This window comes from Amaranthus tricolor, chromosome 5, assembly GCF_026212465.1.
Source record: "Amaranthus tricolor cultivar Red isolate AtriRed21 chromosome 5, ASM2621246v1, whole genome shotgun sequence".
NCBI lineage: Eukaryota > Viridiplantae > Streptophyta > Magnoliopsida > Caryophyllales > Amaranthaceae > Amaranthus > Amaranthus tricolor.
This window is the reverse complement of record NC_080051.1, coordinates 30605715-30625272: the sequence shown is the minus strand read 5'-3', so window position 1 is coordinate 30625272 and position 19558 is coordinate 30605715. Positions and strand designations below refer to the sequence as shown.

Sequence of the window (19558 nt, the reverse complement as noted above, 5' to 3'; positions counted from 1 at the left end):
CGTCACAAGCCAAGGAGATATACACCATCCCAAAACCATATGACAATGGAAAGAAGGGCTCTATAACTTGTAAAGTGTGCACACCTTCTTTCATTTGTCGATGTGGGATAAACCATCCCAACATTAACAAATTCAACTTTAAACCTAAAATCAAAACATAGCCCTAAGAGCTTAGTTTGCTAAAATTTCAAGGAACCAAAACAAATAACAAATTTCATTTTCACTTGTTTGTTTGATATGGAAAGTGAGAGAATTGATTATCATAGGGTATTTGAATCTATTACATTGTAACTATCCATTAACAAGTGGAAGCAAAATATTTCATTTCCCTCAATTGTAAAAAGTTGAGAACACTACACTCATGTAACTTATTTGTAGCCAAAGCTTGTAGCAGTGACTTTTTTCTATTACTTAGACTTAAACCAAACAACTTATTACGGCTCGTTTGGTTAGTGGTAGTAAATGGCGGTAATTAAATGATTTATAGTGTAAAATTTCATCAAAAGTTTCAAGTCATGGTAATGAAACTTTGATCACAAAAAAGTTTTTTTGTTCACAAATTTTCATTACCACCTAATACCACCTCTCTCAATGGTAATGCATTTGAATGAAATTTATGAAGAAAAATGAGATGATTGAAGTTGGACAAGCATGACATCAAGGTAGCAATAGATTTTTCAACTAAAATTACACTAATTTTTATTCCCATTACTACCGTTTAATACTAACTACCAAACGAGCCGTTAATATAATGGTAACTATTTTCATTTCCATAACTTATTTGTTACCATTCTCTTTCGATTTCTTAACAAAGACCAAACAACCTTTAATGTATACTGTAATTCTAAAAGTAAACCTTACACCTAAAATGAAAATCTCACCCTAATTGTGAACCTTAAACCTAAAACTGTGGCCATTAAAGCATCAAAAATAACTTATACGTCTAGCGACACAAATAAATGGGTTAGGTAAAATGGATTCCACACCATTGTGAAATGACTATCCATAAAAGTTAGTATGGTATACTATAACTAACCGAGTTGTTCCAATATTGAATTGGTGTATAGTTAGACTAATATATAGTGCATTTTTTTAGTATTATTTTGTTTTTTTACTTAAATTACTTAGCGTACGATTTACTCTAATTAGTGTTTTTTTTTAAATTACAAGATAAGCGGATTACAAGAAAATTTAAAGTAAATAATCAAAATAATATTAAAAATTCTCAAAATAAGCAATGGAGAAACTTATTTCTCAAAATAAGCACTTTTAGCCTAATACTGAGGTTTAATATTTATTCGCACTTATTAACATCGACCCATTAATAAGCTGAGTCAAAGAAAGTCAGGTCAGCAATTGGCCGCTCTTACTAACAGCGACCGAGTGCTGAGCTGACTTTCTTTGACTCAACTTATTAATGGGTCGTTGTTAGTAAAAGCGACCCATTAATAAGTTGAGTCAAAGAAAAGAGCAGCCCATTAAGTGAACTGACTTCCTTTGACTCAACTTAGTAATGAGCCGTTGTTAGTAAGTGCGAATAAATACCAGACCTCAACGTTGAGCTAAAAGTATTTATTTTGAAAAATAAATTATTTAAAATATTTTTAATATTATTTTACTTATTTACTTCAAATTTTTGGAATTACGCAGGATAAAACGTGGTGCTTGCTCGGACGAAATAGACCGGATTCTCTTAACTAAGTAGGTTGTTGGGTATAATTTCCGGGTTTTTTCCCATAAGATTATAGCGGCAATTTGGGTTACTTGGGGGCTTGGGGCATTATTGTGGAAAAAAATCCAGAGATAACAATGAAAAAAGAGCATCCATAACTACCACGGGAAAACAACGACCGGAGCCTTAATCCGGGCGTAACCCAAGTTGAATTCAATGGAAACGGGTACGTGGGCAACTTTACCGTTAGCTTGGTTTGGTTTTTCCCGCATAATCAGATTTAAGGGTCTTCATAATTGTTGTGGTTTTTCCCGCATAATCAGATTTAAGGGTCTTCATAATTGTTGTGGACAATTGAGCTTTGTCCAACGAATTAAAGGAAGATTGTTTTTGACTTCAGCACAAAATAGGTACCTAACTTTGAATTTTTCATACTGACTTGAACTGGGTAGCAAACAAGTGTTAACCTAATGTATTTTGATGGAGGTTTACACTTATGGGTTATTACTTATTACCCTTTTTGGTATTCATTCATGATATTTGGTATTTGCTTGTTATGTTACCTTTCAAGGGGAATTAGAAGTTCAATTTCATGTGGCTGTAATCTGAATTTTGTGTTGTAAGCTTTTGCTCTATCTGTCAAGTTTACAAGATAGATTGTTTTGCAATGAAGAATCCAGGATACTACTAGTATAGGATGTGCCGAACACTCACATTGGCAACAATTATTTTGTATTCTATGTTACACAATGAGCTTTAAATCAAATGACTTGGGCAATGGCCAGGCGCAGCCTAGAGTCCTCCCTACTATAGGTTTAAGGGTCAATTTGGACTGATTGTGGTTGATGCTCCTATACTGGATGTTGTCGGTGGATTGTTCATGAGGAGTATAAGTAACTTGTGGATTGGATATTGTTCATTTTCGACCTATTGTGGCTGATTCTCTTCAAGGAGAACCTTGGTGGAGCGGTCTAGGTGTCATACTGTGTGACCGAAAGGTTACCAGTATGGAAACAACCTCTTGCAAAAATGCAAGGTAAGGTTTGCCTCCATTACATCTCTATGGTGGACCCTTCCCTAGACCCTTTCTATGTAGGGACGCTTTGCGCACCACCACCAGCATCACCACTAACAATGCCAGAGCCTTAGTCTCAAAAGATATAAGTAGTAGAAGTAGTTTTGTGGCTATCTGTGCATTGTTAGACCCTTCCCTATTAGTAATTTAGCACCGCTGGATTTTTTGGTTGATTTTCCTATGCTGGGTGGTGTTGGTGGGTGGTTCAGGTGACTATCTGTTCACTCTATTCAAATGGACTAGTATATGTAATTTTGTGGCTATTGAGAGTTATCTGTAGGATGTGAGGGTTTGCGTGTACCCTTGCTATGTAGGGACGCTTTGTGCACCACTGCATTTTTTTGGTTGATTATCCTATACTGGGTAGTGTTGGTAGGCGGTTCAGGTGACTATCTGTTCACTCTATTCAAATGGCTGAGTATAAGTAGCTTTGTGGTTATTGGGAGTTATCTTTAGGATGTGGATATTGCTTGTAGCTTACTGGTCTTTTCTGAATGAATACCTGTTTATCCAAGATGTTACAATGCCGAAATCTTAATTTATTAGGTGAGCTTCGTTTTGTTTGTGAATTTTTTCTTTTTTTTTGTGCATCTTGAATAAATCCTCGTTTCACTCTAATGTACCTTTGGAGGATAAAAAGCACATTATCATTAGTTTGCATGTGTAGCAATTTCTAAACAAAGGCCTTTGCTCTCAACTGATTGTAGGAGCTGACGTGCTGTACTTTACTTTGCAGGTTGGGGTTTGCAAGAAGCGAAGATCTTCTCAAAAGCAAGTTTGAGAAGCCAGGGCTTCGAGGAGGTTTGCTTTTGGAATACAAAAAAGATTCTGAAAGGGTATTGCTTGCAGTTGCTCAGAAACCTGATGGAAAGAAAAACTGGATGGTTTCTGATCAGGTTCATTTAATTTTCTAGAAAACTTGTATATCCTTTTGATGGACTGATTTTGTAAAACAAATTTACTTTTTTTCTCCACATTAATTTTTAATTTTTTTTATTGCAAACAGAATGGTTCGACATGCTCAATAAAACCACAGCAGATAACTTATGTTGTTCCTGGTGTTGACAAGTTTGACCATAACCAAATTCCAGATTTTTTGCAAAGAGCACAGGATAACTTGGTTTGTCTTGTCTTGTAGATTTTCATGATGAGGAAATGTCTTATTGTATATGATGTGTGAACTCCAACTAAAGTAACTGAATTGATGCAGGATCCATCTCTCCTTGAGCTTGCTTGGGCTGAGCTGCTTGAGAAGAATAAATCAGTGACTCCTGAAGAGCTGGCAGAGGTACTATATTCCTCTGTTACATAGTTTTGTACTTTTATCTTTTCATTGGCCTTGACCAACTTAAGCCGTTAAACAGATGATTTATGGTATTGCTGAACCTCTGGAAAGCTACTGTGCACATCTCTTGCTGTCAACGGATGAGATCTACTTCTCTACTCCGGAGAGTAAAGGCTACTGTTCTGTTTACACTCCTCGGCCTACAAATCAGGTAAAACCGTTCGGGCCAATCACTTTTTTATGTATTTTTTTCATACTTCCCGGACCTCTGACCGTCCCTCTTCATTTGCCCGTGAGTCTGGCTAGTAGTAACCTCCTTTTTCGGACTACTAATAAACTAAATACTATTAGACAAAAAGGGAATAAGACAAATTTGTATTACGATGTGGAAGCTAACACCCTAAATTGGAGGTATCACTGCCATATGTGACCGAAATGTCATGCACTAAGGCATAACACCTTATTACAAATCTTGTATTTTTTTAAGCTTGAACCTTCAGCTTATACTCACACGACTTTGGTACTAATGGTCACAGGACCACCATATAATATGCTAATTGCACATGTTTTTGTCAAAATAATGCCATAATAAAAAATTTAGTAGGTACCAAATCACCTATCTAATATCACACAAAACAATCATGGGAGAAAATCAACCGATAGTCTCACCAGTTGTGACACAAGTGCGAGTCACTAATAATATTCTATATGAACAACAGAAAGTTCTTAATAAGGATTAAAAAATTGCTATTGAGTATTTTGGTGCTGTTGTCTATCCCTCAAGTCTATCTACTTATTCTTTAACTGAACCAAAGCTTGTGAGTAGCTAAAGTAGCTTAATGGGAAACCTTTCCATAACCCTTCCACGTTTCAAATCACTTCTCATTACATCAGTAAACTCGCATAGAAATGGATACAGATTAGAACATTGTGGTTTTGATGCAACATTAAGGATATGATCGCTGCAAGCAGCGACAATTGCACCTGGGGGTGGAGGGAAAAATCTACGGCACTACCATTAGACCAACATTACTATGAGTGAGGATACTGGGCTTTCACAAGAGATCATTATAGGAGGATCTGAGATGCCCATGTTAAGGGGGGTGAATTGACATGTACTAAAGGATATAATTGAAATGAATATATAAGAAAGAGTTCAGGAGTCACAAAATTGAAAACAAAATGACAGAATATCGTTTATGTTGGTTTGTTCAAGTGCAAACAACCTCTTTATTATCACGAGCAAGTATATAATATGGGTAAGGTTGCTACATTCGACCCTTCCAAACCCCATCCTAATTGGGAGCCATTTATGGCATTGGGGCAATGAAATGACTGGTTTGTTCAAGTGCAAAAATGACTGGAAATGCATTAGTTAGAACAGTGAAATGTTGAAACTTGAGGAGTTAAGAAGAGGAATAGGTAGACCAATTACCAGAAAGAAGAATGGCATGAAGAGTTGATATTTTATGGAAATGAATGAGGATGAGAATACAAGAATGAATAAAGTGTAAATTTTTGTTATTGACAATATCTCGCATTGATTTGTTTTAGTTCATGTAGCCAATTAAGTCTTTTACTTTGTCATTGCAACTCTAATAAAATAGCGAGGATACAGATATGATATAACTAATAAAAATTGTACAACTCCAAATGGATGAAAGTTGGTTACCTATAAAAATATAGAGTAGTGTTTAATACACACAAGGGCCACCAAGCAGGCACACACTATAATGCTTGCTTGCATCTTTGCGACTAAATGGAAGAAGTGGCGACTGGCGAACAATTTTTTGGTGAGAGGCGTAAACTACTTTTTTGATACTTGATAAAAGTGAATCTAACAAAGATGATGCGATGCTACTTTTTTAGATCAAGTTGATATGATGATATTATATTATGAAAACATGTCTTAAATTTCTGAATTATCATAATAGAATCGAAGTCGAAAGAATAAGAGCATGCTGCCACGCAGTTCTAAACAGCTAGTTGCTCTGGCAGAAGTGAAGAAGTAAAGAGCTCCACTCTAATTGGCTCATATGTGCTGTATGGAGGCTATTTGCGCAAAGGACCCACAAGTTGTGGCTCCTTGTTGAATGATGTTTTCTTTTTGCTTTTGATTAGGTCACGGGCTTATGACAACCACTTCGTGGGTTCGTAAACAATATTTTATAAATTACAAGGCTACTAAGGTTTGTCGTCGTCGTCATCATCATCATCCTACCCAGTATATCCCGCTCATAGAAAACTAAGGCCAGGGTCTGGGGAGGGAAAGACGGCGGCAACTCACACCTGTGGACTGGGGTTAATTGGACTGGGGTTAACTCTATTTTATCTCTTTAGGATCCTCTATTATAGGAAAGCTCTCCATCTCCACACATGTGGACATAGGTCAAAGCTTCAGCCTTTTCTGTTTTCTAATTCACAATCTCTTATTCACTGATTCAAAGCTTTGTCCTAGCCACTATACACATTTACTGTTATATTTTCATGATTTTAAGTAGCAATCTAATGCCTTTGTCTTGACTATTCAGCAAATTTTTATTACCTTTTCATCATATATATGTATTGGTTTTTTGTCTGTGTGTAACTTCCTTTTGGTGTTAAATGGGATATCATCTGATGAAATGATAGGTTGAGGAACTTCATAGGAGGAAACTTATCAAGCAGGCTGCTGAAAAGAAATTACAGGAGTTCCTACAGTTGTTGCATCAAGCTAAATCAAGACCTATTGATGCAAAGCCACCCAGATCCTCATGGATTCTGGAAGAAAGAATCCATGATCTTATAGAGGCCCTTGTTGCTTATGCAGTTGCTGAAGTATGTAGTGATAGCCAAAAGAGAACAGCTGAGACGGTAATTTCTTCTGCTTGAGCTCATCCAAATTCTTCATTTATCTAAAGCTACTTGTTGAGCAATGTTTTCATAAATTAGTCCTATATGAGTTTTAGTCCGTCCTAAGACACTTGTCCTTTGTGTAAGAGGAAGTTTATAAATCAACCTATTTGAAGTATTTGCAATAGATGCATTCTTGAGAATTGTATAGAGTTAGAGAAGCTCAATTATTCACTGAGACTAATTTTATTGACCTGTTACCATGGCATTTCTGGTACCTTATTAAGCAGTAGTTGGAGCTTTTCCCTTGAATATTCATGTGCTCCTATTACTTTTTTTTGAACTTGATCTTGATGAAGCATCCTGTGTTTCACAATAATGAATCTTTTGTCAGGAAACTATAACTGTCAGTTTCAGTTTACTGCACATCATACAGTTTCTCCATTTCATAAAGCTGGAATTTTGTCACGAAATTGTCAAAAAACATCCTCTTTGAACTTTAGCCTTGTCAAAGTAAGACAACTTAGATAAAGCTTTAATGGGGAGGAGAGAGCCTTCTTTTGGCATGTTATGCATACTGTGCTCTCTATGGGAATGATGTATACTCTATCCAGTGCATAATACCTTTTTGGCATCTTGTTTCAGATTCTTACAGCCATGGGTTTTGCAAAAACAGCATCATCAGCATTAAATCTTCTCATTGATATTGGTTATTTTCCGGTGCATGTTAATCTTGATCTTTTAAAGCTGGACATTCGTACCAATCACTCAGAGGATGTTGTGGCAGCTGCTGAAGAATTGTTGTCAGATTCTTGTGATATAGATCAGGTTATTTTTTACAATCTTGTGTTTTAGAGCTTAAATGATTAGTAAACTCTGCTATTTTGTGTGGGAGTGTGTTCTCATTGCTTTTTTCTTGTTGAGGAAGGGATGATATCTTTAGTATTTTGTTTTCCGAGTGCACTCTAACTTGTACCTTCTTTTTTTTTTTCAGATTCGGAGGAAGGATCTTACCCACTTGAAGGTCTACGCTATCGATGTTGATGAGGCTGATGAGGTAATTATATTCAATGTGATTCCATTCTTATGCAGTCATCTTAGATGTATATTTCTAATTACGCACTAACTCTTCTCTCTCCCTCTCTTTCTCTTTCTCCTTTTGTTTAGAAGATACCATTTAGTTTTTGATGAGGAAATATGGAGGGAAAGGGAGGGAAGGCTGTGTAATGGGTTCAGTTACCCTTTGATTGGAGGAATTCACTAAAATTTTCCTTAACTAAACATTTTTCTGCTGATGCAACTATATGCAAGGAAAATGTGAGTTCCTTATCTTCCTTCTTCTATCAATCTAGCTACAAACAAATGGCAAGAGTGTATACAAGGTAAACAGATGTTCTTAAACATTAACTTTATTAAATTCAAACCCTAAATTAAGGAACCAAAGGACTTTAATTTTTACACTTGTACGGAGCATCATACTTTGGAGTGATAGGAATATAAAAACATTCCATTACCCTAATGCTATTAAGTTACTCCTACATAGGCGAGGTTTGGAGGATCGAATGTGGCAACTTTACCCTTATACTATAAAGAGAGTTGTTTCCAATTGACCCTTGATAGCAAACATTATCCGCAACTTCACATAAACTAGAAGTGCACAAGATTTAACGAGTCATTTTACTATATACCTTTATAATCTGAAACCAAAGAACTATAAATCCTTGGCTCCATCGAGAATGGAGTGATAAGAGTCCATAATTTGTTTTTGGTAAAAAGCAACTTGGAGCATAATTTGAGTCACAAATTGAAAATTAGTTTTGTTTAGTCAAGTGTTATTAGAGATGATGATTGGTAACCAGTCATCATACTCTGACTGCAGTCTTGACTGTATGTACTTAAATTTCTGAAGTGCAAAATTTCTTCAATACTTCTCATTTTCTCATAGATTTTACCTCATATTGAAAAGCTCAGGAACTCTTGTTCTATTTCCAAGTGGTTTAAATGTTGAATGAGCTTAGGGAAAGTTATAGATCTTCAAAGATGACCCTTGTGCAGCAACCCAATTTTTTGCAGATGGTTTTAACTTGAACTTCACTCTCGTGAACTAACTGAACTTTTGTATTGACCAGATTAAATTGTATAAATGTAAATTTATGCACCAAATGATCAGATCTAAGCCACAAGAACGTTGTTAGTTCACATTTTGTCACAAAATGAACTGTTTCATGAATGAGTCAAATCCTGGACGGGGCTACTGTAAGATGTAAGTATGGCATGATTTAGCCCAAAGTCCATAGTTTTTGTTGCGATCGAGGTAATGGAACGGTAATGCTATAACGAGAGTGATGCGGTTATCCTAACGCCTAAAGATCGGTTGAATCATAAGATGTTCCTTGATACAACCCAAAACACAGTTTTTTAGACCTTTACAGCGCGAGAAATATCAGTTCGTTTGTTTTGAAATCCTTAACAATGCGTCCAATACTTTGCGATGCAACCTTATATTTACTCTATGCTTGCAACTTCTTAAATTGGTTATGCCGAGCCCTATATCAAGTTTATTTTGCATCAATCAGTAAGGGTTGCTTTCAAAGCCTCACTGCTGCATTAGTGACTAGCCTAAATAGGAGCTTCAACTCCTCCCAAGTAGTCTCCACTCTCCACCATTACTCTAAGCATTCCATTGGAATGGCTTATTGGCGTCTATACTTTATTTCAGTTCTTGGACCTATACTTTGCCATATTTTTCTGTCACCACACAGCAATTGCGATTGATTTTCAAATTAGTTCTGCAGCACTTTAGGTCTTTCTTCCTTTCAGTCGCACTAGATAAATTATTTTTAGGAATGATTCTTGATTTGTGTTGATTCAGCAAGTCTTCAATGTATACTAACATTCACTTCCACGATGAGAAAATGTGGTATTTGGTTGTGAATTTTTTATGAAAATGAGTTTCCTGGAGTTCTTGCAAATTTCAATTCGACAGAGCAAATAATTACCCCAGAATTTTATGGGCAGACTGCAGATGACAGATAAGGCAACTATATCCAAAAAGGGAATGACCTGGTCACAAATTTTCTTCTGTTACATGGTTCCTTTTATTCCATTACATATTACATATTTCACTCATGTTTGCAGCTTGATGATGCACTTAGCGCGTCAAGGTTACAAGATGGCCGAATTAAAGTTTGGATACACGTGGCGGATCCGACCTGCTTAGTTCAACCTGGAAGCATACTGGACAAGTAATTTTATGCAACCATATAACATGCCCATTGATATGATTGCTCTATGTTCGAATACATGCGTTTTTATACTCTTTTCTTTATCTTCAAATTATTTAAATTTTGTTATTTTTCCATAATTGTGCCCCGCAGAGAGGCCATGAGCAGAGGTGCTACAGTGTTTCTGCCTGAAGCGACTTATCCTATGTTCCCAGAGAAGCTTGCAATGGAAGTGATGAGCTTAAAACAAGGGGAGAAGTGCAATGCTTTGACAGTATCTGTTTTGCTGCATTCTGATGGCAGGTATTAAATTGGTTGATCCACAATTCTTTTTTTTTTTTCTCAGTGTCGAGTTTCGTCTCATCTGGATTAGAAATATTTGGATACTGTTTCATGTGAATACAAAATTAGAAACTGCCGCTACTCTCATTTCATTCTATATCTTGAATGTTATTGGCGCATAAAAAATTTGGTTACACTTCTTATTTAGAAGCTGTAATCATTCTGGTAATACCTATTGCCTTATCTGCCCTGACACATTGTTTATGAATTACATATTATTGGTGTTGGCACAAAAATAATGAATGAGAACCTCCTGCTGATTTGTTACAATGAACATTAAGCTTGAATCAAGATGGTTTTATGCTTACAATTTTATTCCCAATCATATGAAGAACACATTATGATTGATGGCTTGCTGTCGCTGTTCGCTTTGTGTTGCAGCATTGCTGAGTATTCAGTTGAAAATACTATAATCAGACCTACCTACATGCTCACATATGAAAGTGCATCAGAGCTCCTTCATTTGAATCTTGAAGAGGAGGCAGAGTTGAAGATTCTGTCAGAGGCTGCAGCTCTACGTTTGAAATGGCGCAGATCACAGGTTTAACTCACCTACTACAATCAAATTGAAATCCTTTAAGAATTCATTGCTGGCTGCTTGAAGAAAATTTCTTATGATGAATTTCACAATTTGACTGTGTTCACTGTGCTTTCAAATAATCATCCAATTTCCTTACATAGTAATATTTATGTGAGGACTCTCAATCCTGCTATCTTTATATGAAGGATACTGTAACTTCTTGCATTCTTTTGATGATGATCCGCGATTGAGAATTTGAGCTTCGTTAGGTTTTACCTCCAACCTTGTTTGGCCTAGTAAAGAAGTTCATTGTAAGAGCCACTAGTTAAATGAAACAAAGGAGTAATCCATGTGGAGTTGCACTTGCAGACTTTCAGTTATAAATTCCCGTTGACTAGTTTTTTCAGGGGGGCAGAGAGGGAGCAGTCAAGAGTTATGTGGGTTGAATTAGCAATTTATCTTTTTTTTTTTTGTATATTATGGATTATGGACTGACAGTTGCTCATTGCTATCAGAGGGTTAACTAAATTTATGCTGAGAATATGATATTCTATGTATGGACTCTATTTGTGCAGTTCACCAAAAACATCAACAGTGTTACAAATCAGCCTAAGGGTGGGGTACATAGGGAGTTGCATGATAAATCATTTAGCACAAGCTGGTAGGAACAGAATGGTGACAATCTGTTGGAAGGCAGGAGTTGAATGGGAGCTCAAATTATTTGAGACAAGGCTTGTGTGAAAAGGCAAGCGGGTTATTAGATAGAGGGAGAAGAGGAAATCAGCAAGAGGATGAAATCAAAGAGATCTCATAAGCATTAATTTCTTATGTATCTTAAGCTATTACCTCTCTTTATTTTGCTTTTGATCCTATTTTGACAAAATTATGTTTTTTTATCATGTAATTTTTTTACTTAATAATATTTTTGTGGCTTAATGTATTCTTTCTTTTGAATAATTTAGGGTGCTGTAGGCACCACAACATTAGAAGCACGTGTCAAAGTGGCAAATCCTGATGATCCAGAACCACAGATCAATCTTTATGTGGAGAATCAAGCTGATCATGCTATGCGCCTTGTTTCAGAGATGATGATTCTTTGTGGAGAGGCTATTGCTACATATGGATCTTACAACAACATACCTTTACCTTATAGAGGACAGCCACAACCAAATGTTGATGCATCTACATTTTCTCATCTTCCAGAAGGACCAGTTAGGAGTGCAGCTATTGTTAAAATTATGCGTGCAGCCACGTATGATTTTAGACAGCCAATACACCATGCTGGTTTGGGACTTCCTGGCTATGTTCAGTTCACATCTCCTATACGTAGATATGTGGATCTACTTGCTCATTATCAGGTATGAGCTCTTGATGTGGATAATAACTGTAGATGTTTGGCAAATGGTTGTTGGCTATGTTCAGTTCTCTAGTTTTGAAAAGTTAAACCAATTAGCTTTAGGATCTGTTTGGCAAAGGGTTGTTGGCTGGAGCTGACTAGTTGGAAATATTAGCTTATTTGTTAGTTGTTAACCTGTTATGGAGATGTTTGGTAAAAATTAGATGTTGATTGTTCATCAGCAAAATAGTAGGTCAAAAAGCCAAAATCCAAAAGCAACTCATAGAACTTTTCATATGGCTTAGAAGCCACTAACCATACCAAAAAGCCGAAAGCCAAAAGTCAAAAGCCAATTAAAAGCCATTTACCAAACACACCACTTGTTTTATTGTCAGTTTGGGTGTTCTTGTATACCCTAGTTGTAAAGTGGACACCAAACCAGCTTCATCAGCATGCTCCCTAAGGTTGCAATTATGACAATTTCTGTTTAAATTGTACTGACTTAGTGGCACGCAGATTGTAATTTCAAGAAATATGGGAGAAAAAGGATGAGAGAAAATGAAATCCCCTTAATTATTTTTGGTCAAGCGTGTATCGAGTCTTTTGGTATGAACCTTATCTAGCTAAATGAACTTAAATTAAAGATGTTCATCATCCATTTGTAGATTGGATGATGGCTTTAGCATTTTGACTGATGGCTGATTCATGGGATTAGGATGTACCAACATTATCACCTACATGTAAAACCTCTCCATTCAGTCATGTTTTAATTTGGTTCCATTACTATTTTCTTAGACTTCTCCTTGTTTTTGTTTCTTAAAACTTGTTCCTGCTGTATTGTTCCACTTAAAATTAGATTACCTTGTCTACCTGAAGCTCTTGTCGGGGAATTATTTTTTAAGACATTCATGAAGATGTTCTGTTTCCTAACATCATTACTGGACTGTGTTTGTAGGTTAAATCTTTTATTAGGGGTAACGCTGCTCCATTTTCAGCTGGTCAGCTGGAAGGGATAGCTTCAATAGTTAATATGCAGCATAGAGTTGCAAGAAAGCTGTGCAGTACTAGTCTCCGGTATTGGTTACTAGAATATTTAAGAAGGCAGCCAAAGGAAAGAAAGTTCCGTGCTCTTATACTCAGATTTATTAAGGATCGGATTGCAGCCTTGATTCTGGTTGAGGTATGACAATTGCATTTAGTATTTGTACAAACAATAAAATTGCCTGTATATTACTTTAAATGTTTCACCATCACAAATGGATATAGTTTTTATTCAAATAATGAAACTCATGGTTTATCTGCAAATTTAGATAAAACCTGTATCTTCTGAGATCCGATTCAAAAAGCACCTTTCTTACATTATTGTGTTTTACGTTTTGGAAAGCTTATATAATTAATACCTTGACCTCATTCTAAATGCAAGACAGAATCAATCATTCAATTTGTGTACAATAGCTTTCTCTCTTTGAGGGTTTCTTGCCCTTATTTTGGGTCCTTCTCTCCTTAAATAGAAGTTTAGATTAGGAATTTCTTTTCTTCCCTTAATCGGACAATAGAATTTGGTTATAGTAGCTGTCGTAGAAGTTATAATTCATTGATCACGTGTCATACACCTTCTCAATCGGTTTTGGATTGACGGATGCATGGTACATCATCACATAATGATCCTTCCTTTCAAGGTTAGGCAGAATGATATCGATAAAAGACTATTTGATTTCAAAAACAAAGGGGATATGCTCCATTGTGTGATATGGTTCGTGGGCATAATATTGAGAACCTTGTTTGTCTTGTTTAAATTAGATTGTAATTCATTGATACCTATCGTAGATGCTTTATAGATAACAATTTCTAAAATTTTCTTTCCCTAAAAAAAAGAAAATGAATGGTGCTTTGATGGTTTTTAGGTTGGGCTACAAGCTTCCACATGGGTTTTAGTGGGTTCCAAGGTTGGAGATGAAATTAAAGTTCAGGTAGAAGAATCGCATCCTAGAGATGATACTTTGTCCCTTAAGCAGGTTGCTGATTAATATGGATCTTTGTTATTAGTAAGTGCCTGTTGATCACATGAAAGAGGAGAAAGTGTTACTTGTTCGTCTCTTCAAAATCGGATGTGCAGTCGATGATGGCAATGCTGCAGCAAGATCCTGTTGACTGTGGTAGTCGATGATGGCCGTATTTGGTTTAATGCCCGAAACACATTCATCGGCTACACCATTGTCAATGATAACGAGCACCGATGATTAGTGAAATGAATTTGGGTGATTGGCTTGCTGTATATGTCATGCCCGAAGAACTGCGCAAGAAATTCAGTTTTTACTTGCTGGCTCAACTTTTGACGTTGTATGTTTTGTGGTTTCTACCTTTGAAACCACATGTAAAGTATTATCTATTGAATATCATATAATGTGGCATTAATGTATGTAATGAAATGTACAGAGCATGTTTAGGAAATTTTCTTTCCTTCATAATTGTGGTATCTTCATTCTCTTTTCAATTCATTGTTTGCAAGGCTCGCTAGCCAGGAATGGATCACTCGCCTCACTCATTCACACTGCTTTGCGAGCATGCATGGGAGTCATAAAACCCGAAGCCTTAGAGACAATCTGTGATGGGTCGTCCTTGTAGACAGTTGCTGAATCTTTCATTGTTGCTAAAATCATGGATGATATTAGGTCAGTAATCTCTATGAATATACCCCTAGATTGTATTCCTCTGTCACTTAATTTGCTTTATTTTCATTTTAGGTAAATTCAAAAAATTTGTTCTGTTTTTCATTTTAGTTTATTTGAATAAATATTAAATTTTTAATTGTAATTAAAATATTAAAGATTGAAAATAATATGTAGGGTAATGAGAAATCGGGCCTCAGATCTATCAAGATAAAGCTACTCTTGTGAAAGATCAGAGACGATCTTAAACAAAGAGCTTTTATTCTCATAGTATGTACTTCTTCCGTTCCAAATTACTTGCAATATTAGCTTTTTACGTAGTTCAATGCACAAATTCAATCTTTAATATCTCTAATTATGTATAATAAAAAATTATAAATTTTGATATTAATAATCTTTGCTTCGAGACAAATTAAACAAGATTTCACTTGACTATGTTTTAACTTATAAATTAAGAATTAATTACAAATTAGAAATGTTGAGTGAATAGTGCATATATTGGTTATATTACCACTAATTTAAAACAGAATAAGTATTAAATTAGCTTTTTTAATCCATATATAAAACGTGTCTCTCATTGAGACCTACTCATAAAACAATTTGCAATTTAGATAATAATCCTAGTTAGAAAAATGGTATATCTAAAGCATTTTAATAATCAGTATACATATAAAAATGAATGTCGGTGATCGTTTCCAACATGGAATAAAAAAGGAAATGCCTGCAGTACGATAAGTAGAAATCAGGGAAGGTGGGCTAAATTTAGGAGTATCAGGCTAGACTTTCCTAAAGACATTAGACATATGTTTGGATTAGATTGCATTACAGATTACTCTAATCCCTTAATCCATGCATGTATTATTCTTATGATGATGAACACGTACTCTGACATTTCAATACGTGGAGAATTCTGTTTTCAAGCTTCCTATTCTTTCTCCACGTGTCCCCTTCTCACTTCCATAACAACACTATAAATCAAGCACATATTCTTCTGTCTTCTCCATCTTCCATATCAGATCAATATACACAAACTAATAATCAAAATTTCCATATATTGTAAAACTGAGCGAAATCGAACAAATCAAAGATGCAGTCAGGAAAGAAAGCAGTGGAATCCGTAAAGGAATCGGCGTCGAACATAGCAGCGTCGGCAAAATCAGGGATGGATAAAACTAAAGCAACTGTTCAAGAAAAGGTTGATAAGATGAGAGCCCATGATGAGTATGATAAGGCTTTAGCCACCGAGAAGAAGGAGGAGCGGATTACCGAAGCCGAGCTCCGAAAACAGCAAGCCATGACCCACAATGCTGCCGAGAAGGAAGCCAAGACAGCCACAGCAACCGGGACTGCAGGGACTGGGCTCCACCCCATGTCGGCAATGCCGGGACATGGGACGGGAGAGCCAACTGGTGGGTTTGTTGAGGAAGGAACTGCAATTGGGTCTCACCCTATAGGGAGGCAAACAGGGACTAATAGATCTACTACTGCTCAGAATACCCTTGCTGGAGGAGGCACTGGTTCAACTGGGTATACTGGTGCTGGATATACTGGTTGATTTCATGATGTATTATTGTGTTTGATGTTGGTTAAGTGTGTCACATTTACTTGTATTTTTAAGAAGAGGTGTGCCACTTTTTTTTTATTTTGCTTGATTAATGTTTGGATATTTTGGAATATGTTGTATGTATGTGTTGACTCTTATAATTTGATTGGAATATGATCTTTAATCAATTATATTTCAATGATGTAAAAATGTAATGTTTGTGGGCTTTTTTATTTGTAGTTGGATTAAAAATGTGGTGGTTAACAATGAGTAATGGTTTTTTTGTTTGGAAATTGGAATTTATCCCTTCAATTGGTATAAGAAATTGATGAGAAAAGTAACCAAGGGAAGGGTTACTGGAGATGGTCCTAGAATGTATGCTAAAGACCTACATAACATGCAATATCCAAATGAATCTCGACAAATAATGGAACTTAAGCAAATGATGCATACAATGAAGAATGAGATTGTTGAACTTAAATGATGCAGGTAGTGTATAGTAAGTTCAATTCTACGTAGTTCACTTAATAGTTATATATCAATAGTTTTAACATCACTAATCTGCATTCTGCAGGGATATCGATTGAGCATGCTCCTCTGAAAACTCTTCATGGTACTCGTACTCCAGTAGTATCTAAACAACTAGGGCCTCTATTACTCTTTGTAGTGCAACTACTTCACATCATGCTCAAATACGTAGAATTCATTCAAATCATGTTTAACAACCAAGCCAACTTTAATAATGTTAAAAGTTTCAAAATTTGATTCTTATTTTACTAAGTTCTTCATTTTAGAGAAATGTTGAACATTTGAAAGCTAATACTAGACCACATGAAATTAGACATATCAAGAGAATAAAAAAGTCTAAAGTAAGTGATTTTCAAGTACATATATATGAGGCTAAACTAACCTTTCATATATCAGATGATGATAAATGATTTTCAATCTGTTATAAGTTGAAGTATCAAGAGTTGGAGAAATTGATTGATAAAATACTCATTGAGAATCCAAAATCAGTCAAAAAATTTCATTCGTGGGGACAAACATCAAAGGGAAATGTCACATTGTCATCTAGGGGGCATGGTATATGATTATTATGTGTCACCACCTTATTTATAATATTTAAATTGATTTCTATACAATTATTTTTTAATTGTAGGCAATATATATGTGCAAGAAACGAGCTAACACACGATGTTGGACAATTTATTGTGGGCCAAATTAAACAAGGCATGTGCATTTATTGAACAATATATCTAACATTTATATTATGTTTTCTTCTTTGTATTGGTTCTAATTATGAAAATCTAACTTTTAGGTGTTTAGGTCGCCACGAAGAAGCAAGTACGACATCCACAAGTGCAAAATACAAGCATAGAATAAAGTGGAGGATGAATACATGTTTTACGTAGCTCTTTAGCTTTTCATATCATGACAACGATAGTTTTTTGAATATTACTATGATGTTCTGTTTAGGTTGAAAACAATATTTTAGCATGGTACTGATGATGTTTGAATATTAGTTTACTACTATGACGATGATAGTTTTTTCAATAATACGTAGCTTTTTTTTGTTGTTCTATTGTGTTCGGATATGCGATGGTATTGGTGTATGAGTTAGCTGTTGTGTTTAGGTTGTATGAGTTAGATGAACTGGTGTATGTGTTCTGGTTGTGAGTTAGCTATTGTATTGTGTACTTGTGTATGTGTCTTGTATGTATTCTGGTGTTAGCATGAAGTGCTGGTTATGTGTGTACTGCTGTTCTGTTCTGAAGTGCTGAACTGTAACTGAAGTGCATGTACCGCTGTTATTGTACTGCTGCTGTATAATTGGAGTTGCTACAATTGTTATTGTTCTGTTCTGCTCTGTTGGTGCAGCATATAAGCATCTGTAAAATTGGTGTGTACTCAATTCATTCTATGTGCTATATATGTGATTGTAGTATTGGTGTGGTGTTTACCAAAAGGTAGCATCCCACGCTTACAAAAAAAAAAACGCAAATTTAGTTACACTCAATTCATTCTATGTGCTATATATGTGATTGTGCCTAAGGAAATGTTTAGATTGAAAGTAAATATTTAAAGGAGAAAATAAAGTCAAACTAATAAAATGAAAACAAATAGAGATGCATTTGAAATAGTTGAGATAATTGTGAAGATGGAAACAAAAATAATAAAGGGAAAAGAACATGATTTTTCCTATTATGAAGGTAATATATTCTCCCACTCTTTCCTAAGGTAAATATTTACCCCATAAAATATAGAGTTCTTTTCATTTTTTATTACTTTGCTACCATTCTCCCACCTCTACAACAATTAAATTTTACTAACTTTTCATTTATCAACTTTGTTTTCTTACTTTGACTTTTTTTACCCCCTTAAATATTTGTACCCAATTCAAGCGTGTCTTGAAATTTACCCATACAAGCTGAAAGCACGCTTAATTAAGCGTTAGCCTCGCATATATAAGTGTGCCTCAATTCATTTTTAAGCGTAGGTGTAGGCAACATTTTTGTAGTGGTTTAACATAAAAAATGATCGATGAAATAGAACATCAAAAAATTCTAAGTTTAATTTGAGTCTTAAACAAAAAGTATTTATATAATGGTTTACAACAATTATATTTAGTCTCATCATCACCATCAACTCAATATCCTATCTGTAAACAGCGCAATCATATTTAGTCTATTTAAAATAAATAATAAGTGGATTTGTTTTTGATAAATGAGCGTGATATATTAATAATAGATAGTATGCATATATGAAGTATATATAGTTATTGTTGAAAATTATTTTATATATTTTGATTTTGCATTAAGTTGCAAGATACAAATTAATTCACACATAATGCTTCTATTTATCTAATTTGCTTTATTACCACAAATCAAAAATTGTTTGTATATTTTGGAGTGATTGGTAAATAATTTTTAGATTAGTTTTTTATTGTATTTTGACTTTTGTCGATTTTAAAAGGTAAAAAAAGTGTTTTGGTAAATGATTTTTAGTTAGCTAAAAGAATAATTTTTAAGCTAAAATTAAAAATTAACTTGGTTGGTTATT

The 19558-nt window shown here is 35.1% G+C and overlaps 2 protein-coding genes across 8 annotated transcripts; both read left to right on the top strand.

The window, feature by feature from the left end:
• Positions 1-1736: 1736 nt before the first annotated feature.
• Positions 1737-15183, top strand: LOC130812531 (ribonuclease II, chloroplastic/mitochondrial-like). Of its 6 annotated transcripts, none has more exons than XM_057678032.1 (15): positions 1737-2082; positions 3484-3643; positions 3754-3867; positions 3958-4035; positions 4112-4243; positions 6664-6885; positions 7510-7692; positions 7859-7921; positions 10003-10109; positions 10242-10391; positions 10812-10971; positions 11913-12308; positions 13242-13466; positions 14191-14256; positions 14796-15183. In XM_057678032.1, the coding sequence occupies exons 1-15, from the start codon at positions 1889-1891 to the stop codon at positions 14802-14804; spliced, it is 2259 nt and encodes a 752-aa protein (XP_057534015.1). In that variant the 5' UTR covers positions 1737-1888; the 3' UTR covers positions 14805-15183. The 6 variants fall into 6 exon arrangements, with proteins under 6 accessions (XP_057534015.1, XP_057534016.1, XP_057534017.1 ...); XM_057678033.1 differs by having other exon boundaries at positions 14333-14906; XM_057678034.1 differs by having other exon boundaries at positions 7612-7692; positions 14191-14911.
• On the top strand, positions 14819-17297 carry LOC130812532 (late embryogenesis abundant protein 46-like). 2 transcript variants are annotated; one of them, XM_057678038.1, is made up of 3 exons: positions 14918-14958; positions 15133-15225; positions 16043-17297. In XM_057678038.1, exon 3 carries the CDS (start codon positions 16043-16045, stop codon positions 16508-16510), a length of 468 nt encoding a protein of 155 aa, XP_057534021.1. In that variant the 5' UTR covers positions 14918-14958; positions 15133-15225; the 3' UTR covers positions 16511-17297. The 2 variants fall into 2 exon arrangements, with proteins under 2 accessions (XP_057534020.1, XP_057534021.1); XM_057678037.1 differs by lacking the exon at positions 15133-15225 and having other exon boundaries at positions 14819-14958.
• The last annotated feature ends 2261 nt before the right edge of the window (positions 17298-19558 follow it).